Raw genomic sequence first — 25,265 nt, 5'->3', positions numbered from 1 at the left:
CTAAAGAAACTTCTCTAAGCAGGAAATACAACAGAAGAGAAAGAAAACACAACAGAAGAGAAAGACCCACAAAAACAAACCCAAAACAATTAAGAGAATGGTAATAGGAACATATATATCAATAATAACCTTCAACGTAAATGGATTAAATGCCCCAACCAAAAGACACAGACTGGCGGAATGGATACAAAAACAAGACCCATATGTATGCTGTCTACAAGAGACCCACTTCAGACCTAGGGACACAAACAGACTGAAAGTGAAGGGATGGAAAATGATATTCCATGCAAATGGAAATCAAAAGAAAGCTGGAGTAGCAATTCTCATATCAGACAAAATAGACTTTAAAATAAAGACTATTACAAGAGATAAGGAGGGACACTACATAATGATCAAAGGATCAACCCAAGAAGATATAACAATTATAAATGTTTATGCACCCAACATAGGAGCACCTCAATACATAAGGCAAATGCTAACAACCATGAAAGAAGAAACAGACAGTAACACAATAATAGTAGGGGACTTTAACACCCCCCTTACACCAAGGGACAGATCATCCAAACAGAAAATAAATAAGGAAACACAAGCTTTAAATGACACAATAGATCAGATAGGTCTAATTGACATTTATAGAACATTCCACCCAAAAGTGGCAGAATACACTTTCTTCTCAAGTGCACATGGAACATTCTCCAGGATAGACCACATCTTGGGTCACAAATCAAGCCTCAGAAAAATCTAAGAAAATCTAAATCATATCAAGCATCTTTTCTGACCACAATGCTATGAGATTGGAAATCAATTACAGGAAAAAAACTGTAAAAAACGCAAATACATGGAGGCTAAACAGTGTGCTACTAAATAACCAAGAAATCACTGAAGAAATCAAAGAAGAAATAAAAAAATACATAGAAACAAATGACAATGAAAACACAATGACCTAAAACCTATGGGACACAGCGAAAGCAGTTCTAAGAGGGAAGTTTATAGCAATACAAACTCACCTCAAGAAACAAGGAAAATCTCAAATAAACAATCTAACCCTACACTTTAAATAACTAGAGAAAGAAGAACAAAGAAAACCCAAAGTCAGTAGAAGGAAAGAAATCATAAAGATCAGAGCAGAAGTAAATGAAACAGAAACAAAGAAAACAATAGCAAAGATCAATAAAACTAAAAGCTGGTTCTTTGAGAAGATAAACAAGTGATAAACCCTTAGCCAGATTCATCAAGAAAAAAAGGGAGAGGATGCAAATCAATAAAATTAGAAATGAAAAAGGAGAAATCAGAACTGACACTGCAGAAATACAAAGTATTATAACAGACTACTACAAACAACTATATGCCAATAAAGTGGACAACCACGAAGAAATGGACAAATTCTTGGAAAGGTACAATTTTCCAAGACTGAACCAGGAAGAATTAGAAAATATAAACAGACTTATCACAAGTAATGAAGTTGAAACCATAATTAAAAATCTTCCAACAAAGAAAAGTTCAGGATCAGATGGCTTCACAGGTGAGTTCTATCAAACATCCAGAGAAGAGCTAACACCCATCCTTCTCAAACTCTTCCAAAAAATTGCAGAGGGAGAACACTCCCAAATTCATTCTACGAAGCCACCATCACCCTGATACCAAAACCAGAAAAAGATATCACAAAAAAAGAAAATTATAGACCAATATCACTGATGACCATAGATGCAAAAATCCTGAACAAAATACTAGCAAACAGAATCCAACAGCACATTAAAAGGATCATACACCAAGATCAAGTGGGATTTATCCCAGGGATGCAAGGACTCTTCAATATAGGCAAATCAATCAATGTGATACCCCACATTAACAAATTAGGAATAAAACCCATATCGTCATCTCAATAGATGCAGAAAAAGCTTTTGACAAAATTCAACACTGATTTATGATAAAAACACTCCAGAAAGTGGGCATAGAGGGAACCTACCTCAACATAATAAAGGTCATATATGACAAACCCACAGCAAGCATCATACTCAATGGTGAAAAACAGAAAGCATTTCCACTAAGATCAGGAACAAGACAAGGTGGCCCACTCTCACCACTGTTATTCAACAGAGTTTTGGAAGTCCTAGCCACGGCAATCAGAGAAGAAAAAGAAATAAAAGGAATACAGATTGGAAAAGAAGAAGTAAAACTGTCACTGTTTGCTGATGACATGATACTATACATAGAAAATCCTAAAGATGCCACCAGAAAACTACTAGAACTAATCAATGAATTTGGTAAAGTTGCAGGATACAAAATTAATGCACAGAAAGCTCTGGCATTCCTATACACCAACAATGAAAAATCAGAAAGAGAAATTAAGGAAACACTCCCATTTAACATCGCAACAAAAAGAATAAAATACCTAGGAAAGGGCTTCCCTGGTGGCGTAGTGGTTGAGAATCTGCCTGCTAATGCAGGGGACACCGGTTCGAGCCCTGGTCTGGGAAGACCCCACATGCCGCGGAGCAACTGGGCCCGTGAGCCACAACTACTGAGCCTGCGCGTCTGGAGCCTGTGCTCCGCAACAAGAGAGGCCGCGATAGTGAGAGGCTCGCGCACCGCGATGAAGAGTGGCCCCCGCTTGCCGCAACTAGAGAAAGCCCTCGCACAGAAATGAAGACCCAACACAGCCAAAAATAAATAAATAAATACATAAATAAATAAATAAAGTAGCTATTAATTAAAGAAAAAAAACCTAGGAATAAAACTGCTTAAGGAGGCGAAAGACTTGTACTCAGAAAACTATAAAACACTGATGAAAGAAATAAAAGATGACATAAACAGATGGAGAAATACACCACGTTCTCGGATTGGAAGAATCAATACTGTGAAGATGACTATATCACCCAAAGCAATCTATAGAGTCATTGCAATCCCTATCAAACTACCAATGGCATTCTTCACAGAATTAGAACAAAAAATTTTACAATTCGTATGGAAACACAGAAGACCCCAAATCGCCAAAGCAATCTTGAGAAAGAAAAACGGAGCTGGAGGAATCAGGTTCCCCAACTTCAAACTATACCACAAAGCTACAGTAATTAAGACAGCATGGTACTGGCACAAAAACAGAAATATAGGTCAATGGTGAAAGATAGAATGCCCAGAGATAAACCCATGCACATATGGGCACCTAATTTATGAGAAAGGAGGCAAGAACATACAACGGAGAAAAAACAGCCTCTTCAATAAGTGTTGCTGGGAAAACTGGACAGCTACATGTAAAAGAATGAAATTAGAACACTACCTAACACCATACACAAAAATAAACTCCAAATGGATTAAAGACTTAAATGTAAGACGAGACACTATAAAACTCTTAGAGGAAAACATAGGAAAAACACTCTTTGACATAAACCACAGCAAGATCTTTTTTGACCCACCTCCTAGAGTAACGGAAATAAAAACAAAGATAAACAAGTGGGACTTAATTAAACTTAAAAGCTTTTTGCACAGCAAAGGAAACCATAAACAAGACAAAAAGACAACCCTCAGAATGGGAGAAAATATTTGCAAATGAAACAACAGACAAAGGATTTATCTCCAAAATACACAAACACCTCACGGAGCTCAATATCAAAAAAACAAACAATCCAATTAAAAAATGGGTGGAAGACCTAAATAGACATTTCACCAAGGAAGACATACAGATGGCCAAGAGGCACATGAAAATATGCTCAACATCATTAATTATTAGAGAAATGCAAATCAGAACTACAATGAGGTATCACCTCACGCTGGTCAGAATGGCCTTTATCAAAAAATCTAGAAACAATAAATGCTGGAAAGGGTGTGGCGAAAAGGGAACCCTCTTGCACTGTTGGTGGGAATGTAAATTGATACAACCACTATGGAAAACAGTATGGAGGTTCCTTAAAAAACTAAAAATAGAGCTACCATATGACCCAGCAATCCCACTACTGGGCGTATACCCTGAGAACACCGTAATTCAAAAAGAGACATGTACCATAAGGTTCATTGCAGCACTATTTACAATAGCCAGGACATGGAACCAACCTAAATGTCCATTGACAGATGAATGGATAAAGAAGATGTGGCACATATATACAATGGAATATTACTGAGCCATAAAAAGAAACGAAATTGAGTTATTTGTAGTGAGGTGGATGGACCTAGAGTCTGTCATACAGAGTGAAGCAAGTCAGAAAGAGAAAAACAAATACCGTATGCTAATGCATATATATGGAATCTAAAAAAAAAAAAAAAAAAAAAAAAGGTACTGATGAACCTAGTTTCAGGGCAGGAAGAAAGAGATAGACATAGAAAATGGACTTGAGGACATGGGTTGGGAAGGCGAAGCTGGGGCGAAGTGAGAGTAGCATCGATATACATACACTACCAAATGCAAAATAGTTGGCTGGTGGGAAGCAGCAGCACAGCACAGGGAGATCGGCTTGGTGCTTTGCGATGACCTAGATGGGTGGGATAGGGAGGATGGGAGGGAGGCTCAAGAGGGAGGGGATATGGGGACATGTGTATGTTGTATGGCTGATTGGCTTTGTTGTGCAACAGAAGCTAACACAGTATTGTGAAGTAATGATACTTCAATAAAGATCTGTTAAAAAAAAAAAGCTAAACATACAATTATCATATGATAAAGCAATTCCACTCCTAGCTATATATCTAAAGGAATTGAAAGCAAGCGTTCAAACAGATATTTGTGTGCTGATGTGTATAGCAGCATTATTCATAATAGCCAAAAAGTAGAAACAACCCAAATATTCGTCCATGGACAAATAAAATGTGGTACCTACATTGGAATATTTTCCAACCATAAAAAGGAATGAAGTACTGATACATGTTACAAGATGGATGAACATTATGCTAAGTGAAATAAACCAGATACAAAAGGACAAATGTTGTTATGATTCCATTTCAAGAGTTACCTAGAGTAGACAAATTCATAGAGACAGAAAGTAGATTAGAGCTTACGAGGGACTGCGGAGAGAGGAATGGGGAATTATTGCCTATGGTGAGAACTTCTATTCGGGATGATGAAAAAGTTTTGGAAATAGATAGTGGTAATGGTTACACAATATTGTTAGTGTGACTAATGCCACTGAATTAAACACTTAAAAATGTTTAAAATGGCAAATGTATGTTACATATATTTTACTACAATTTTTAAAGATTAATAATGTAATATACCAAAAGCCATTGAGTTGTACACTTTAAATGGGTAAATTGTATAATATGTGAATTATATCACAATAATAACTGGACTCCACATGCAAAGGAATGAAGTTGGACCCCAATTTCACACCATATATACAAAAGTTAACTCAAAATGGATCAAAGACCTAAATTTCAGAACTAAAATTATAAAACTCCTAGAAGAAAACATAGGCATAAATCTTCATGATCTTGGATTAGGTAATAATTTCTTAAATATGACACCAAAAGCACAAACAATGAAAGAAAAAGTAAATTGGACATCATTGAAATTTAAAACTTTTACGTTTCATAGGACGCCATAAAAAAAGTAAAAAGACAACCCATAGGTTAAAAAATATTGACAAATTATATATCTGATAAGGTATATATCTGACCTGGGCATAAGGGAAATAACATATCTAGAATATATAAAGATCACTTACAACTCAATAATAAAAAGACATGCCCAAGTTTTGAAGTGGGCAAAGGATTTGAATTGACATTTATCCAAATAAGATATAGAAGTGGCTGATAAACATATGAAAAGTCATTCAACATTACTACCCTTCAGAGAAATGCAAATCAAAACCACAGTGAGATACTTCATACCCACTAGGATGGTTATAATCAAAAAGACAGACAATAAGTGGGAGGTACAAACTATTGGGTGTAAGACAGGCTACAAGGATGTATTGTACAACATGGAGAATATAGCCAGTAGTTTGTAATAACTGTAAATGGAGTGTAACCTTTAAAGTTGTATAAAAATAAAAGATAAAAATAATTTTAAAAATACAGAACATAAACGAGGTAACTGTGACTCTTATTTACTAAATTTCAAAATACGTAAAATTCTAGACTTTAGGCTCAGAAACCAATTGCAAATAAAACACACATTTAAATGCATATAAAAATAAACTGAGATTGTCTAGCAGAGAACTCCCCCAAAATGAAAGGCACTAAATGCTTCAGGTTGTCATATACCAGGGACAAAAAAATTAGATAGTAGCTGACATCTAGAGAAAATATTGCCATGGAAACCACTTGGGCTTCAGCATCTAATGGGATAATTTGAGATACTTCAACAAAACTGCTGCTATTAATTATAATTTAATTTAAATTGCAACATTCTTTTTGCAGTGGAGTCTGCACTCCACGATGTAAATATGTCTTTGTTCTTCCCAGTTTCTTTGTTTCCTTTCACTTTATTCACTCTCTTCACATCTGAGCTCTATAGCAGAAAATAATGTTTTTCAAACTATTTGTTTTAGCCATTCACTATTGACTGATACTTTAGAAACTCATATGAAAACAAACTGTTGTCACGTAAGATGCTGAAGATCTCAGGGGACGCTCCTTTATTTTCAGAGAGGCTATCGCTGATCACATTTTCAGGAGGGAGAGATTTTTCAAGGCCAGCAGGTTTTTATCCAGGCAAACCCTATCTGGCAGGACCTTGGTGAGCCTCAGTTTTGTGTTTCTACTACACCCTTCACCTCAGTTTCTACAGAAAGATGACCAGCCAGAATTTCAGAGCCCCAACAGGGAAAAGAGTATGAATTTTGGGCTTCGACCTGGGAAGGTAATCAAGCCTTACATTTCCAGCTTCTTAAAAGAGCGGCCAAGTGGCAGCTGCTTGCTCCAGTGTCGGAGATCCAGTGACCAAAAGAGGTTAATTAGGTGAAAAGAAACAGAATAAAGGAACTTGCCATCCTCGACTATAGATCTTGATTGTTTAAATGAAGGTACTGAAAGAGCAATCGATTTTTACTAAATTCCCTCCTTCCATCGGTTTTTTAAGCCAACTTCTAAACTGTCTCAGTTGCCTTTCGGGAAAGAGATCCACTGATACTCCCAAACGAGGCTGCCACTGCATTCTTCTGTCTGATTAACTGTAAGGAGGTATTTGGATTAGAAACAGCTCGTTATTGACAGAAGCTCAGACTCCATGTAAACACAAAGACAAGATGTACGATATCCTTTTCACGTCAAAGATGTCTTGTTATTTTTCAGGTGGGCAAACTGTCGCTTCTTTTGTATTTGGTGCTAGTTGTTTCTAAGTCAACTGTCAAAGCTCTGGTTGGCTAATGTTGCGGGCACTGTGGATCATGGATCCTTACAGCCCACGTTTACAGGGTTGGTCTGTGACCTCTCCCACAGCTGAGGCGGCTGAAACACAGGAGAGCGGTTCGGTCACAGTCATGGGGCTGGTAGGTACCAGACCAGGGCTGCTGGAACCAGCTCTCTGGGCTCATTCAGGACGTTCTGTGCATCTTGCTGTAGTTCTAAGCTGAGCCTGCAAAGTCTAGATGGGGGAGCCCAGCGAGAGGGGCTGGGAGCCCGGGTGTGTGCATCTTTCTCCACTGGGGGGATGACTGCTCCATCCGTGCAGGGGCCATCACTCCTTTCTCTCTGCCACAGGGGTTTATAATTCCACGTTGATGTCAACAGGAATGCAAGAAGGAGGAAGCCCAAATCTGGGGGCATATGATAAATCTGGGAAGTACCATTTAAACCCCTTTCTGAGGGAAAACAGCTTCCAGATTGTATGCAGGCCTCCCCCTCCAGGTGCTGGCACTCACAAAGGGCTCCGGAGGTCAGGGACAAAGCACCTCTGCCTTGAGTAACTAGGAGGAGGGGGTTCATTGGCCTCGAGTGGGCTGCGTAGGCTTTGTCTTCCTCTGTATACCTCATTCTGATGCGCCTTTAGGAGAAAATAAATAAATTGATTCCTGAGTGCTTTGGTTCAGAGCTTTCCGACTTGAAGGCTCCCACAAACCACCTGGAATCTGGTTAAAATGCAGATTCTGACTGCCTTGGGCTGGGAGTCTGCATTTCTAATGGGCTGCGGGGGAGTTTGAGTACACGCCTCACTTTGAGTAGCAGAGGTTTAATTGAGACTCCTGGTGATTCACATCTCCTGCTCTTCCTGTGCATGTGTGTTTTCATTTAACGTGATGCCTGAGAAGGAACTGAAATAATTCCTTCTGAGACCTTGTCTTTTTTTGAGGGGTGGTGGTGTGCTGACTCATTGTGTGCTTTTAAATGATCTGCATGACAGGATGCCCCTCGGCTCCATTTCCTTTAATCCTATTTCTCTTTAGTCTTGTGAAAGCTACTAATGGAACCCTGCTTTCATTTCTGAGGACAATTCTTTAGTATTTTGAACGTAGAGGGGGAGAGTCTATTACTGCTCGATATTAAGAGCAGTCTAAGAAAAAGCAGCCAAGGAATTTAATAAATAGCTTAGACATGTCCTTGGAGACCTTTCCTGATTTAAAATAGGTGATTCTCTAAAGCATGCGCATCAGGGAGGAAAAATGTCAGCAGCTTTCGGCAGGAAAGAGCTCTCTGCAGGGGGCACCCTTTTGTCTTGTCACTAACCTTAAACCAGGCACCCATGTTCCACACATCTCTGGCCCTAGCACACCTTTCAAATCTTTTGCTCACACAATACCTTGCCTAATCTGTTGGTTCTTTCTGTGGATCAAAGAAGTGAAGAACAAGTAATTAACAGATGACCAGATCTCTTCGGGGATCTCATGGACAAACTGTGTGAACAAGGCAGCATCTAAGGAGATGATGTATCACGAGGAGTGGACAAGCCTGCACGCAGTGGCGGATGGGGACGACTCTGACCTCCCCCATCTCAGTGATTCACTGAGATGACTTCCTTCTTTCCCTTAAACTTTCATGGCCGAGCAGAATCTTCGGAGGTGGTTTTTGGGGGACACTGAGTCTGCCATCTCCCCAGCCTGTGGCATTCTGATTAAAAACAATTTTCCTTTCTACCAACATTTGTCTCTCTCGAGTATTGATTTTTCGAGTGGCGAGTGGCGGGACCCAATTTGGTAACATTGTGATGTCAGCACGTAGGTTCTTGATGGTACGGATGCATTCACAGGCATATATGAGAGAAAACAGACGTTTTTTAAAATACTGGGTTGTTGGTTTCTCTGGAGTTTATTGATTTGTTTTTGGAAAGAATTCTTGTCTCCTTGCTGCTGGTTCTTGCATGGGTGGGCTGTGCAGTGGCAGAATGCAGTCAGCTGGGTGGAAAGCCTGAGACCACACAGGAATATGGTGTGTCCAGGGTCCCGTAGCACCAGAGTGACTGATTCTCACTTGGTGAAATGCTGGGTCACAGTTAGGATGGTTACCAAGCCTGGTGAACACACCTGCTAATACAATTTGTGGGTTCCTTATCAGCAGGGCAGTCTTAGCCAGAATTGTCTGCTGATTCAAGGAAATGGCCTCAGTTTCTAAGGCAGGGGTAGTTGAGAAACTAACAATAGTGAGAAAGAAGAAGAAAGCAACCCAATCACAGTCAGTAAGCCAAAATATGTCTTTTAAAGACATTCCCTGATGTATTTCACCTTTTCTTCTAGACTGTGGTCAAGACTTGGCACCATTCAGAAGACCAACGTCTTCAGGAGACCCTGGAGCCACTGCCTTCAAATTTCTGCTCAGAAACGCATCCACCAGGCACTATGCAGGTCCCAGCAGAGGCTTTGGACTTGCAGAATTTGTGGTTTGGGAGTTCAGTGAAAATAACTTTTTTTTTTTTAATCACCTAAGATCTAGTCAGAAGATGAGTTTCATCATTTGTGAGAATATTTAAACACATTTAATCATTTGAGGAATCAGGCAAAGATGAAGGGTCTTCTTTTACTCCCCCTTTGTGGAAATTTCTAGTAAATTCAAAGGCCATAATTTGACTGTGGATGGCTCTTTTGGAAAGGCCTAGACATTACTGATTTTGTTATCATCCTATGTCTTTCAAGGTAGTAGAATGAATAATGATATGCATGAAAAACATCTAATCTTCTGCTACAACCTCTGTATCTCAACTTGCAGACAATGTTGCCTTCAGTGGAAGATGATGATTTTACTCCAGCTCTCTGTGGACCAGCTCCATCAACATCCACAGGGCTCTGGCTTTGCAGGATGTCTGTGTTGTAACTGCTATTTCATCTAAATGTAAAATTGACCCTTTTTGTTCCTAAGTGTTTGGAAACCAGTATAGAGAAGAGGACAGTTTCTGAGAACACAGTGGTATATGACCCAGATCACAGCCAGCCGACGGGACTCTGCCTCCTCTGGGGTCTATTAGACGGGAGAACAAGCAAAACTAAAGGGCTTTAAACATTAAGTCTCTATATATTTTAAGTCTTTTATCAATGTCCCGCTGGGCTCTTGCTTTGGAAATACTTTTTCCGGCTGCATTAGCACAAATGAAAGTTTAAAATTTCAGCCCCAAGACAATGTCTTTTCTTCCAAGGTTGATCTCAGAAGAGAGAATACACAACCCCCATGCTAGGTATTTTCATTGTTTTTTGAACTGTCCTTTCCTTGAATTAACCTCAGCTCTCAAAAGGCAGCTGTCTTTTCTGGCTGGCAGGTGGAATGGCCATCAAAGAGCATCTTGTGAAACAAACGATCCTCGTTCATGAGAGTTCCTGAGGTTCCCCCACAGAGAGATGCCTCCTTGGCGCTGGCTCACGTCAGTATCAAGATAGTGTGATCGTCTTCCAGGACCAGCCACGTTGCTCTGTCATAGCTCTTCTCATTCATGTCAACAAAGTGTGAAATAATATTTAATTGGCTCTAGCAGGCTTGGGGATGATCTATTCCAAATCAAAAAAGGGATAGTGGAAATAAACAGGAAGTATATTTAGTATCAGGGGTTTACCTACAGATATGCAAATTACTGATTATTTCAGACTTCTGCATTATACTGAAGGGATGATAGAAGATAGGAAAACAGTTCAGAGTAAAGAACTGGGATCTTTTTATATTTAGATTCAAATGTTTCATTGAGAGAAAGGAAAAGTGGGAAAAGCACTGAATCAGAGGTGAGGATACCCAAATTTTAGACCTGATGATGTTATTTTCTGTATACTTTTGAGCAAAGTGCTATAAATACTGGGACCCACTGGTTCACAGTCCTGACAGCACATCGAGACTCTCTCCGGATGGGGAGCAGGCGTCAGGGTGGCCAAAAAGCTCCGCAGGGGATGCGAATGCGTAGCCACTCATTAGATGTTTACTGTGGGGATGAATGCATTTTCTCTCCGAGTTGCACTTTTTTTAATCTTTAAAATGTGGTTAATAATGTCCACTCAGACCATGTAGAGCTACTGTCAGGATAAAACAAAACCATGCACTGAAAGCATTTCAGCAATCAAAGTCATTTACAACACTATCATTTCTGTCTTTATCCTTTCCCATTTCCTAAAAGTTAAAATTCCCAAGAAAATTCTTGAAAACCACTTTTAGCCTTTTCTCGTGGGGAAATTTTACAATTAATCTCATCCTCTATGTTTAAAATAACTACACTCCACATTCATATGGATGTTTATGTACATTTACGTTTTAACATAAAATTGATTTTACTTTTTTTTTTTATTTTTTAAAGCCTTTCAGGATTGTTCCCAGGCAGAAGCTCAACAGCAGAATCAAGGATCCACCTGATCTTTAGACATTTCTGAACAGTCTGTGCAGAGCACAGAGAATTGAGCAAAGATCTTCTCAAATGAGTAAAACAACTGGCGTTGGGTCAAAAACTTCATCTAGCATAATGTTTCTGCAGCTTCAGAAACCATAGGCAGGACACAGGCCCCGGACTGCCAGCAAAGGCAGAATCAGCACTTCTAGGTGGTGACTGGCAGGGATTCCCCGGGGAGGATTGACACGCAGGGATTTCCGTGACAGTCTTCTGGATGACAAGTCAGAAAGGGAAGTGGCACCAGATTAATTTGGAATATTGTGCTCCCTTGAATGGCCCAAGTGATATACAAGGATGTTCAAAAACGCAGTGTAGTAGGAAGAGTTAGCACGGGGCCCTGCCTTGACAGAGGCAATGACAGACACAGACGGCGGTGGACAACGCTGAGCTCAAATTGACTTCATTTTCACGGGCTTCTCGTAACATTGCCCGGCGTAAGAGCGAGACAGAAACGAACACTGTGACTCGCTGCAGTCGGTGGTTCTGCCATCAACAGAGAAGTTGCTATAGCAACGCGCACGCCTGTGTCACCTGCCCTTCCCAGCCCCACAGGATGGAGGTGACAGCTGAGAGTCCTGGCAGGCGTGGAACAGGGAGAGAGGTGTCTCTAAGGATGGTGCCAGGCAGGGGGGGTCAGAGGGTGGATGGCTTAGAGGGAGGGCTGGACAGAACCCCAACCTCCTTGGGCTTCAAAATCTATTGCATGGGACAAAGGGAAAGACAGACAGAAAGAGAGGGGGAGGAACTTGGATTACAGAGAAGCCCAGATGAAGGAGGAATCAAGGACCTGGGAAGTCACCCCAAAGCTGGGTGTTTGTGCTCTTTTGGATTTTCCCACAATGGTGTTGAACAGTCCTGGTTAGGAAAGAATAGAAGCCTGAGGAAGGCAGCCCCAGACACGGTCAGGCACATGGGGCGGTGTGCAGGGGGTGTCCGGTGCTGAAAGGGGATCAAACCCCACTGCCCTTCACTTTAGCCTCTTAGGTGATGTTTCGCCCCATCATTTCCTCACCTGCTCCACTGCTGTGGGAACACATGCCTGCCAAACCTGTTCTTACAGTGATGTCTGAAGGCTTTGTAATTTAAGGTGGCCTCTAAAGACTGTTCAGGTCCCTTAGATGAGAGTCTAGTTAAAAATATTCACGCCAAGACACTGCATCTGGCATGTGTGGTCCAGGAGGTGGGGTCAGAAGTGGCCAGAGACTTAGGCTTAGAGCTTAGATTTGTTAACTTTGGTTCATGTTCCTCTGAAAGAGGATGTTACACACATGCCAATAAAGACAATAAGGAAATATTCAAATGACACAGTTAAAGAGTAGCAAAAATAAATTTAAAGAAGTCAGGATAAAAGCAAGTGGTAAAAGAAAACAGAAAAATGATAGAACTAATAAATAAATCCAGAACTGGTCCTTTGAAAAAAAAAGTTGTCCGATAATCTAAGAAGAATGGGGGGAAAATCTAAACCTACAATATAAAAATATATGAATAAACATTTTCTAAGGAGAGAACGGAAATTATTATAAAAACTTATTTTGCTCAACTCTATGGAAATGAATTTGAAAACTTAGACTACATGCATTAATTTCTAGAAAAATGTAAAGAACAGAAATTAGAGTAGATGAGAAAGAGAATCTAATTAGACAGATTCTCATAAAAGAAATTGAGAGAGTTGTCAAAGAGCTCCGCTCACACACACAAGAAAAACGGTAGACTCCAGTGGTTTTGCAGGTGAAGTTTACCCAGCTTACAAGGTACAGGTGGGTCAGGCTCCAAGTCTGTTTATATCCTTGCCACACAGTGTGGCCCGTGAACCAGCAGTACCAGCATCACCTGGGAGCTTGTTAGAGACGCAGAATCTCAAATCCCACCTTTGACCTCCTGACTCTGCATTCATTCATCTCGCCAGGCGATTCTGAGCACATTCAAGTTTGGATGGCACTTATTTGAGTCATTCTACTAGTTAGAGAGTGATGGAGAAGTCCCCCATGGTGTGACTGGGTATCCCAAGACTGAAATCAAGGTGTCAGCAGGGCTGAGTGCCTGTGGGGAAGTCCTGGGGGAAAATGTGCTTCCAAGGTCATTCCTGAGGCTGGCAGAATTTGGTCTTTGAGGTTGTAGGACTGAGGTCCCAGGTTCCTTCCTGGTCTGTCTGGAATGCTGTCCTAGGGGCCTCCCACATTCCTTGCTGGGTGGCCCCTTCTACTTTCTTTTTATGAAGCTGGCCTAAGTAGAAAATCCAAATCTGCACTCCTCTCAAAAGTAAAAGGATGCTACAAACCCATCTTACCCAAGAATTACTGATGTAAAAAACAAAACTGAAAAGAGTTTCAGTAAAATGACTTTAGTTATACCTCAAGAGAACGCCTCACCATGACTAAATGTGGTTAATGCTAGGAATGAAAGCATGGCTCAGTATTTGGAAATCTATTACTATGATTCACCGCATTAATCTATCACAGAAGGAAAAGCACATGGTTAGTAGATGTTGAAGTGGCATTAGATACTATTTAACATCCTGATAACCCTGATAAGACCCTTATGAAAACAGGAATCCTCTAGGTAACATATACATATAAAAATCCTAAAAAAGAGAGAGAGAATAAAAGGGAAATTAGCTTTATGAGAAATCAAATGCTATTACAAAAGCTCAGTCATGACCACAGCTTGCTACTGTCTCAGGAAGAGTCAGATCAATGCAACAGATCAGGGAGTCTAGAAGTAGACATAAATATAAAGGGCAATTTGGAATGGGATGAAGGTGGGGTAAAGGATGGGTCCTCAACCAATAGTGCTGGAACTATTGGCTGGCCAGGGGGGAAGAATAAAGTTGGGTTTCTACCTTACTCTTACTACCCAAGTAAATTTCAAGGGCAGTAAATATGTGTATCTTACAAATAAAACATAAAATTATTAGAAAAAATGTACAATCATTAAAAATTTTTTTCTGAATGGAGAAGGCATGACACAAAACCCAAAAGCCATGAAAAACTTTATATTTCATCATGTAACATTTAGGAATTTTTACATGGGGAAAAAAACCCCATAAATTAAAAAAAAAAAAGAGCTCAAACTGAGAAAACGTTCAAACATATAGTAAAATGCCAATTTACTTAATATATAAAAATTCTATGAGTCAATTAGTAAATGACCAACAGAACAATGGGAAACAATGTAAATATACAAATAATTCTTTGGTCAAAAAATATAAACAGGCAGATCGGGGGGGGGGGGCGGAAATAAATACAAGTGACTTATGAACATATACAAAGATACTTAATCTCACTCATTATTAAGTATCTTTATTTATCTCTACTTAATTTGGATGAATGAAATCCAAATTAAGACAACAAAATTTCATTTTTCAAATAAAGTATAGCAAGATTTAAAAGAATATTATATGTGCTGCATTGATGAGGGTGTGGGGAAAAAGAGATTTATATCTTATTGAATTGGAGGTACTATGTCACTGGAGGGAGATTTGTAATACAATCAAAATTAAAAATACATCCCTGACTCAACAAGATCATGTGTATAAAGCTATTCATTATGGAAACAAAAGATGGAAACTTAAATGACCATTAGATCAAAAACCGGTAACTATTATTATATTTGACTTAAGCTATATATAAATGTGCTTAGTGCTTTTGCAGAAAAGCAGAAATTGGATCATCTGCAGGAAAAGTGCATGTCAGAAAAGAGAAGATGATAATGTTTTTTGGACTCGAATAAATGTCTGTGTCGGTCACAGAAGAGAACAAAAGACACAAAAGATAATAAAAAGATTAGGTATCAGAGATTAAACAAATTAATCATGCAACCTTAGCATAAGGATGAAAGACGGGATCTGCTCAGAAATAATTAAGATGTAATTACAAGAGCTGGAAAGATTATTTTAAGTGCTTGCAGGTGGTAAAGAAAACCAACTACCGGCTTATAATTATGATAGAAATGGAATAGATATATGCAGTTTTTAAATGTTCATCATATCCATAATTCTTTCTTCACATGTGAAGATATAAAAATATTTTATCCTCAGATGGCAGAAAAAAAATGTAGAACATAGATAAGAAATCAAGTCACTAAAAATCATAGCAATAGAGAACCGGGTGCCTTTAGAAATCAAACCCATGATTTCCAGTGGTAAAGTGTCTGACGTGGCACGCAGAGCCCTTAATTCTTAGTTCACAGTACCTGGGCAGACTGTATATTCTGGAATCAAACTGGGGCATGTGGTTGTTACACTGAGTGATCCCAGGCACCGTATTCCATTTAGTTCCCAATTTATTTGGGATGAGAGCCACATTCTTGAGCGCTGGTTTTTCCAACTGCTCTGTGACCCTGAGTGAATCCACGGGACAAGTTTGGGTTTGGATTCCCGAATTGCTGACAATTCTCAGAGGACTATTTTCCACTCAGTGCTTCTGGATTTTCCATGTCCTTCCCACTTTCCTCTCAGAGGGGCTCTGAGAGTTCCTGGTCCAGACCCTCTCAGTATCAGATGCAGGTTAGATTTAGGCAGGGAGCCAGAATCTCTAGGTTCCAGTAACTCGTTATAGTCTTTATAACGAGGAGATTCCTTGGGAAATGAAATCTTACATCTTAAAGTGCCTTGTCTATCTTAATGCTATTAAAAAAAAACCTAGGATGTGGCCTTTGGTCTGATGTATTCTGTATTCAATATCATGAATGTGATTAAAAAACAAACCAACCCTAAGACTTAATATGAATGCCTCATAAAACAGCTTGGTATACAGTTCGGAGTTGTTCCTTAGTGCAGAAATTTACGGCATCAGATTCTTATTTTTTTTCTGGTGTTTGTTTTGTTTCTACATTTTACAGAAAGTGCATTGCCATTTGTAGTCGTCTCTCTGCTGGCAAATCCTTGCCATTCCAAGGAAATAAGCTTCCCTGAATCTGACAAAGAGAAAAAACAGAGCCCATAATTCTGAGAGGTGAATCACAGCAATTGTCTGGCGCTCTGTGACCTTTAAACAAACCAGAACTCAGGGCCAGGGATTGCCTTTTCTACCTTGTAACTACTGTTCTAAAAGGACCATAATGATGTGGTTAAACAGGCCGTACCTATTCTCCAAAGGCAGAAAAAATTAGGCAGAAAAAGAATTGACTAGATGTTTCTAATAGAGCAGAATTGGTTTAAGTCAAATCAACATAATTTTACCATTTCCCCCTATAAAAGATGCACTCTCACAGCTCCATGCCAGGACCGTGTGTTTGTGGTCATCCTGACATACTGTCCACTGTTTGCCAAACTCCAATCACATAGGAACTACTGTCATATCTTTTTGCTATATCCATGGAAAACGTAATTATTATTTATTTACTTATTCACTAAATTGACCTGATTTCTTATTTAAACAAATGCAGTGATAAAACTTTATAACCCTACTGAGTAATTCTATGGCCTGTCAAGGCTTTAAACAGAAGCCTGCTCTCTATTAAAGGATGAATAGCATGGGTGAGAGAGCTATTAAATGCATGCCAGAACCAAATGGAGACTTTCTCTTTAACAAAATTAGAAAGACTGAAAAAGAAATGAACAGGAAATAACTTTATATTATGCCACGTGATGCTATGTCTATTTTCTTCCCATGATGATCTGATGACCCCCTATCAAGGCCACCATGTTTCAGGGCTCCAGGAGCCACAGACTGCAATGCAAATGGAATCCTCTGGAGTTGTGCAGTACACAGCCTGACCAACTGTAAATGTCCCCCACTTTGGAAAACAGTGATGGAGCCCAAAGGGCATTAGAGAGGCAATGAGCAGCTCAGTCAGTGGTGTTCCAGAAGAGAAAAGGAATCTTATCACAGGAAGCCAGCATACCTTGGAATCCATTTTCTGTCTTTATCATTTGATATCATCTAAGATATAAGAAAGAAATATAAGGGAGCAGAAAGAACACAAGACCTCAGGGTAGATGTCTGGAATTCTAACTTCCAGGTGTCTGCGAAGCAAATACTCCACTGTGAGTATGAAGTAAGTAGCCCTTGGTTGATCGCTAAGTTCCCGCTAATACTAAAGCCAGAGACTTCCTATCTTCACGGCAAGGGGCCTGCTTGATTTTAAAATAAATGCACATACTTCATTTTAAAGCAGCATTTCCTTCCTGATATCCTTTCAAATTAAGCTTGCAGCTGATTAAAAAAACTGATTAATAATTTGACATCTTCCTCAAATTGAAGCTCCTTCCTGGGGTGTAACAACTTCAATAAAGATGCATTTTCATGGAGGCCCCGAGTCTGGCCCCGCACTGTGGATCTCTTGTTTGTCTGTTTCAAGTCTGTTTTTCCAGGCAGACTAGCTCTTTTCAAGTTCAGAGAAAACTCCTCTGTCTCCCTGAGCTTCCTTATGAAATGGTCAGAGGAGCCCAACCTTTGGCAAGCTTACTGCTATAGCCTTTCAATTTGGGATTTCACCACCTAAAGACTTCACTGTTTTTCATAAACTGGTTTTTGGGTATTCACCTTTCTTTTCTTTTTAGTAACCTTACTTCAAAGGGTTTACCAAAGGGGCCATTATTAAGCTTCTCTCTTATTTAGTGAGTGATTCTCCAGCTTGGCTACACATTAGAATCACCTGGGGAGGTTGTACATCTCTGGACATCTCAACCCGAGTGCCTGATTTAATTGGTCAGGGGTGCAGCCTGGATACTGGGGCTTTTAAAAGCTCCCTAGGTAATTTGAAAGTGCATCTGAGATTGAGAGGAGTGCTTTCAGACTTGATGGGCACATGATAAGTCACAGGGGAATCTTGCTGAGCCGTAGATGCCGATTCAGCGGGTCTGGGGCCTGGGATTTGCATTTCTAACAAGCTTCCAGGTGATAACTCGTACTGCTGGTCGAGGATCACACTTCCCAAGGCACCAGATGAAACAGATCTCCTTCCAAATGTCCTCTATCCAAACCAGGACTAATGAGCTCCCACCTTTATTTTCTTCCCTCAGGTACCTATACAGACTCAAGTAACATGATTTATAGCTAGAAATGGCATTTTTCTGTATGCTCTGTTGTTTTGTTTCTGAATATCTGATAGTGAGGATCTTAGTCAGACATGAAAGATTATCTAAAAAAGCAAAACCCCCAAATCAAAATTCAGAATGATGAACTTAGGCTCACAGAAACTAGGGTGCAATTGCTGATGTGGGGACACACTAAGAACCCCAGAGCTGGGATGAAGATTATTTCAAACTGATGACATTTGGGATTCAACAGATGCAGAGAGAAATCTTTTTGGAACTTCCTTATCTGACTAAACATAGAAACTTCTGAGAAATGAGACCATAAATCCCCTTTTTTTCTAGGAGGCTTTCAGGTCCCAGGAAGGAGGCCAAGAGCAAACCTACCCTAAATCACCCTTTCCAGGGGAGTTTTAAGGCCTTGAAAAAGACAAAGACCACTCACACAGGCATGAACAAACATAATCACTAACTTTCTTATCTCCTGTTTTTTCTTTTAGAAACCTGTTTGTTCTTCCCAGAGGCCTTTTATCCTCTCTTCTTTTTCTCTACTAAGAAAGGTATATAAGCCTCTAACCTTTACCACTATTGAGCTACTTCTTTTGTAAGCTTCCATATGCATACAAATAAACTTATTCTCCTGTTACCTGCCTTTTATGAGTTTAATTTGCAGGCCCCCATTGCCTGAACTTAAGCGCCTAGAGGAAAAGTTTCTCCTCCTAGACACTAAGCCACTGGAGGCTGATATTAAGTAACCTTCCCTTATGTCTATTTCTTTCTTTGTCCCCTGTTCATCCCCCAACCCCCATTCTCTCTCATTTTCCCATTCACCTGAAAGAAAAAAAAATAAAACCATGTTATCTAACTGGACAGCTACATGTAAAAGAATGAAATTAGAACACTCCCTAACACCATACACAAAAATAAACTCAAAATGGATTAAAGACCTAAATGTAAGGCCAGACACTATCAAACTCTTAGAGGAAAACATAGGCAGAACACTCTATGACATAAATCACAGCAAGATCCTTTTTGACCCACCTCCTAGAGAAATGGAAGTAAAACAAAATAAACAAATGGGACCTAATGAAACGTCAAAGCTTTCGCACAGCAAAGGAAACCATAAACAAGACCAAAAGACAACCCTCAGAATGGGAGAAAATATTTGCAAATGAAGCAACTGACAAAGGATTAATCTCCAAAATTTATAAGCAGCTCATGCAGCTCAATATCAAAAAAACAAACAACACAACCCCAAAATGGGCAGAACACCTAAATAGACATTTCTCCAAAGAAGATATTCAGATTGACAACAAACACATGAAAGAATGCTCGACATCATTAATCATTAGAGAAATGCAAATCAAAACTACAATGAGATATCATCTCACACCGGTCAGAATGGCCGTCATCAAAAAATCTACAAACAATAAATGCTGGAGAGGGTGTGGAGAAAAGGGAACCCTCTTGCACTGTTGGTGGGAATGTAAATTGATACAGCCACTATGGAGAACAGTATGGAGGTTCCTTAAAAAACTAAAAATAGAACTACCATATGACCCAGCAATCCCACTAGCGGGCATATACCCTGAGAAAACCGTAATTCAAAAAGAGTCATGTACCACAATGCCCATTGCAGCTCTATTTACAATAGCCAGGACATGGAAGCAACCTAAGTGTCCACCGACAGATGAATGGATAAAGAAGATGTGGCACATATATACAATGGAATATTACTCAGCCGTAAAAATAAACGAAATTGAGTTATTTGTAGTGAGGTGGATGGACCTAGAGACTGTCATACAGAGTGAAGTAAGTCAGAAAGAGAAAAACAAATACCGTATGCTAACGCATATATACGGAATCTAAAAAAAAAAAAAAAAAAAAGGTCATGAAGAACCTAGGGGCAGCACGGGAATAAAGATGCAGACCTACTAGAGAATGGACTTGAGGACATGGGGAGGGGGAAGGGTAAGCTGGGACAAAGTGAGAGAGTGGCATGGACATATGTACACTACCAAACGTAAAATACATAGCTAGTGGGAAGCAGCCGCATAGGACAGGGAGATCAGCTCGGTGCTTTGTGACCACCTAGGGGGTGGGACAGGGAGGGTGGGAGGGAGGGAGATGCAAGAGGGAAGAGATATGGGGACATATGTATATGTATAACTGATTCACTTTGTTATAAAGCAGAAACTAACACACCATTGAAAAGCAATTATACTCCAATAAAGATGTTGAAAAAAAATCATGTTATCTAAACAAGCCTTCTATGTCATAGCTCATAAGCTCTTTTCTGTTCTTTTAATAAAGTTCGTGAGACAGATACACATTTCTTTATAAGCATTTACCCATTATGGAAATTAACTTGGAATTCCAATCATGGAATAAATTATGATGATGAGATTGATACAGCAACTGGTCAACACCAGGTAAGAACTTTCTGTCCAAGTACAAGTGGAAATTTTCTGTAAATGGACCTATGTTATATAGTACAGGCCTACCACAATACCTGGATTGTAGACTTTTGATCTGAACATTGAATAATAACAGAATGTTCCCTATATACATTATTACATCAGTCAAAAGAATGAAATTGTCATGTATAAAGCATGATTTTTTAAAAATAAATGAACTCAAACTTTGGCCCATACACCTGTATCTCACAGACCATCAAGCAAATAATTTGCTAATTAAGGCAGAATGAATATGAACTCCTATTGGCCCAAAGTAGCATCTAGAGGCTTTTGAAACTGATTTCTTGGCAACCGACTTGGACCACACACGCTGATGGCCTCAAGCAGTGAGAACCTCTAACAGCAAGGAACCTGCCTATTTCAAAGATTAGGCTTTGTCTCCATCCACCCTGGCACCTGGAGGAATCTATCTGAGAAATCTCTGTTCCTCTGCAGCCCTGGAAGTGCTTTTTCTCGCCTCCTAACTTCACTCCTACTTTTCGTCTTTCAGCACTAGGACTGCTTTCCTTTGTTCAAGCCATCTCATGAGGAAAAACCAGCCCGCTGTGTCATCCTAACAACTTCATAAAAGGCAGTTCTTTATAAGTACCCTGGGCACACATCATCACCCTCATCATGTTACAGGACCCCATGTGTGAGGAATGAAGAGGATCGTTTAGTCTGTAAATTGGCTATTCTGACAACGGGGCAATATCGGCTTCTTTTCGAAGCTTCACAGAGTTTTGCGGGCAAATCCTGGCAAGAGTTCACGATGACGAGAGCTTCACGGGAGCTGATAAATACTGTGTCCGGGGCTGGAATACATGTAAAGCAATCAAACACACGGTGTTTCCATGATGAACTGTTACTAACTAGAAGTTAGGGTCGGGGAGGATTTGGGAGCCTTTACTACTGGACATTCAAACATCATAGCAAATTGTGCCAAATATAATAATAACCACTTTGTTAGTATTATTGCAGCTAAACTTTTGTACAGCTTGCTCCATGTCTGTGACCGTGCTGTTTTAAATCCATCGTCTTGCATGGAATTCTCTGAGTTAGGTCTTATTATCTCCATTTCAGAGGTGGGGAAACTGAGGAATGAGATTAAGACACTTGCTGGGGAGAGGCAGTGATGGTATCGAACCCAGGGCTCCCCCCTCGTCCCCTTCCTGTCTTTGGCAACAGCAAAGTCAGACGTTGCTTTGGAGATCCATCGGATGGTAGATTTGGAGGTGTTTTAGAGATCACGCCCCACTTCATACCTTGTGGGTGAAAAAGCAAAGGCTTGGAGAGGTTACCCGAGTAGCCTGATGTCAGTCTGGATAGAGTGAGGAGGGGGACTCCCCACCATTCGGGGTCCTGTGGACACTGAATCTGCATCCAGTTAATTTCACAGCCAACAGCTGCATCCTTTTAGTGCTGTGATTTCAAATGACAAGTCTTATCACCTGCAGAAGTGGAGCTAAATCCACGGAGCTTTCTAAGCCTAAATGCACCGCTAAGACCTGGAAGGCTGTGGGATTATATGTACAAATACAGTGTCGGGAGATGAATCTCTGTATGGTTTTAGGCAATCTTTTGATATCAGAACTTGGACAGTGGGGCTGCTAGGCAGCTGAGTCACAAAGGCAAAAGCGAGGAAGTGATCTGACCAGATCATCTGACAGTCACGTTGCAGACATTGGTTTAGGTATCTCATCATTTCACTTAAATGCAGAAGAGTCAATAATTCCTATATTCCTTCCCTTTGACTTTATTTACTACTGGCCCTGAGCACGAATACGGCTGTACCTTTTGAGCCCTTGATGTGCTGAGAACTCTGTGCTCACACATTCCTTCGTTCCCTTAATCCTCCAACTACATCACCGGCGACGGTCTGCTATTAACTCCATTTTACAGGTGAGGAAACTGAGGCGTAAAGAAATAAAGCATCCCACCCAAGACACTGCTTTAGACTTTACCTGAATCCAGGTGGTCTAAGTGCCAGGGGTCGGTGGCAGACGACATGGGTGACAGGGTGAGCGGGGAGGCCCCGCAGTTGGACTCTACCAGCTCGCCCTGGACGTGCACGTGAGCTGAGGCGTTTGTTTGCCTCAAGGCTGCCTTGAGAGGGGCGATCTGGTTGAACTGGACTCTGGAGAGGCACCCAGTGAATCCTGGGGTGTTGTACTTGTGAATCTCCTGGTCAATCTTCCCTGTTTCTAAAAGAAAAAGAGAAAGTAAAGATCGTATCCCACTCACTGTATCACAGCTGTAATACACAACTCCCCTTTGAATGTTTGTCTTCAAATCTTCCTCTTAGGTTTCAGTTAAAGATATTGTGTTCTTTTAGGTGAAAAATTAATGACCTGATAAGGCTTTAGGGCTGGAGGCTTCACTTTAAAAGAGTCTTCTGTTGCTAGAGAACATGGTGAGGAGAGTAAGACTATACTTGGGAAAATGAAACACATTCCTAATCACCTTCCAGATACTTGAGATATTGCCGACACTAACAACACTCGCTTGGTTCTGACTGACTTTTCTCCCCTTTTCTGATGCTTCAGTGACCCTCATATACATTGAACAGCCCTCCCAGCCCTCCTGGTAGATGATGGTTTCATTTTGTGCCTCTTATTTTCTTCTTTAGAATTCTTTATTTAAAAAAGAAAAGAGAAGGAAAGAAAAAGCGTTCCCATAGCCTATAATGGGGCATTTCCTTTCTTTAGAATCCAATCCCCTGGGAATTCTGGGGTTTCCAGAATCTCAGCTAGCCTCAGATGGGCATTTTGGAAGTCAGGAAACTTTCCCAACTCAATCACAAACATACATAAGCATTTAAGGATCACCACCTGCCCCAAACCTGTAGTCAGCATCTTCTTCCTAAACAACATTCAAATCAGGGGTGAGTCTGGGTGGAGGCATTTCCAAAGCACTGTTTCGATTACTATAAACACACACTGTCATACCAGTTATATCAGCAAAAGCAAGTGTCTTCTTGACCGCAGCCCTGGGTTTTAGAATCTACCTAGAACAAACGACTGTGGAAGGAGTCCTAGACCCTCCTGATGCATGGTTCTCACCAGTGCGGCTCCTGGACCAGCATTAGAGTCACCTGGGAAAGCGTTAGAAGCGCACGGGGTGGGGCCCAGCAATCTGTGTGTTGCAAACCCTCCAGGTGGTCCTGACACCGCTAAGGTTTGAGAACTACTGCTATAGGCAACGATGGTGCAGGGCTACAAACTCAGGGGATGGGCAAATGGCACTCCAGAGAAGAGCACAGCACGTGTGTTCTGGGTGGGAGATTACGTTAACATGATGATGACCTTGTAAACACAAGGACGAGGAGGTGAGACATTTACCCTTCTGCTTGAACTGTGAAAAACAGACTTTGGAAAACAGGGGGCTAGCTACTTCTTTGAAAAGTTGGATTCTAACTGGGGAATGAATACAGGTGAAATAGTCTTGTATAAAAATTTACTCCCCATTAATTAAAGAATAGATCAGTGGAGAAGGGAGCTTTTAGGTCTTGGGGGCAGAAGAAACGAATGTACTGATTATTCATCACATTAAAAAAAAAATGTGTCATGACTGACCTGTACTAGTCCCATGTGAATTTTGATTAACAGAGAGCTATGACGATGGGGATGATGAAGAATGGTAATTCTGGGGATTTAATAGGGTCTTACTTAGACAAGTACATAAAGAAATTTTAATTGATGGTTCTCCATATTTTTCTCCTGCAGTAAATTTCAGCCTGTGACTTTGAGCTAAAGCACATCCCATTTAGGATGCGGAGGTAGGATGCACCTGCCACCGAGTACTGAAACCCTGCCGTCAGGATGTATCCTGAGGCTTCCATGACGACCAGGAAGAGGCTCTGGTCCCACTGACACCTGCGCTGGCTTGTTCCCCTCTTCCTCCCTTGCGTTTTCCTCAATGACTGCAGGCTACTCAATGATTCACTCTTTGTCTCCTTATCTAATATCAGAACCCCTTGTACGTTCACCAACTTGCCTCCCATGCACACACTTCCAGTATTTGGTTTCCATCCCCTCCCTCCAGTGATCTGCCTTCCCTCGAAACACCCTCAGGCCAAGGAGACTCGGGATGACTCTGATCCCAGCACGGGGAGGAGGAC

At 40.5% G+C, this 25,265-nt stretch overlaps 1 protein-coding gene across 1 annotated transcript in view; it reads right to left on the bottom strand.

Moving 5' to 3' along the window:
• CNTNAP2 (contactin associated protein 2) overlaps nt 1–25,265 on the bottom strand; it is a 1,784,833-nt gene that overhangs the window by 14,529 nt on the left and 1,745,039 nt on the right. Inside the window, exon 22 of the mRNA XM_068550150.1 lies at nt 23,110–23,349. Within this exon, the coding sequence (XP_068406251.1) occupies nt 23,110–23,349 (240 nt within the window). The remainder of the gene's footprint in view (nt 1–23,109; nt 23,350–25,265) is intronic.

The sequence above is a fragment of the Eschrichtius robustus genome, chromosome 8 (genome assembly GCF_028021215.1).
Source record: "Eschrichtius robustus isolate mEscRob2 chromosome 8, mEscRob2.pri, whole genome shotgun sequence".
NCBI classification, from domain to species: domain Eukaryota; kingdom Metazoa; phylum Chordata; class Mammalia; order Artiodactyla; family Eschrichtiidae; genus Eschrichtius; species Eschrichtius robustus.
Note: the sequence above shows the minus strand (reverse complement) of the source record. Positions and strands in the feature narration are given on the sequence as shown.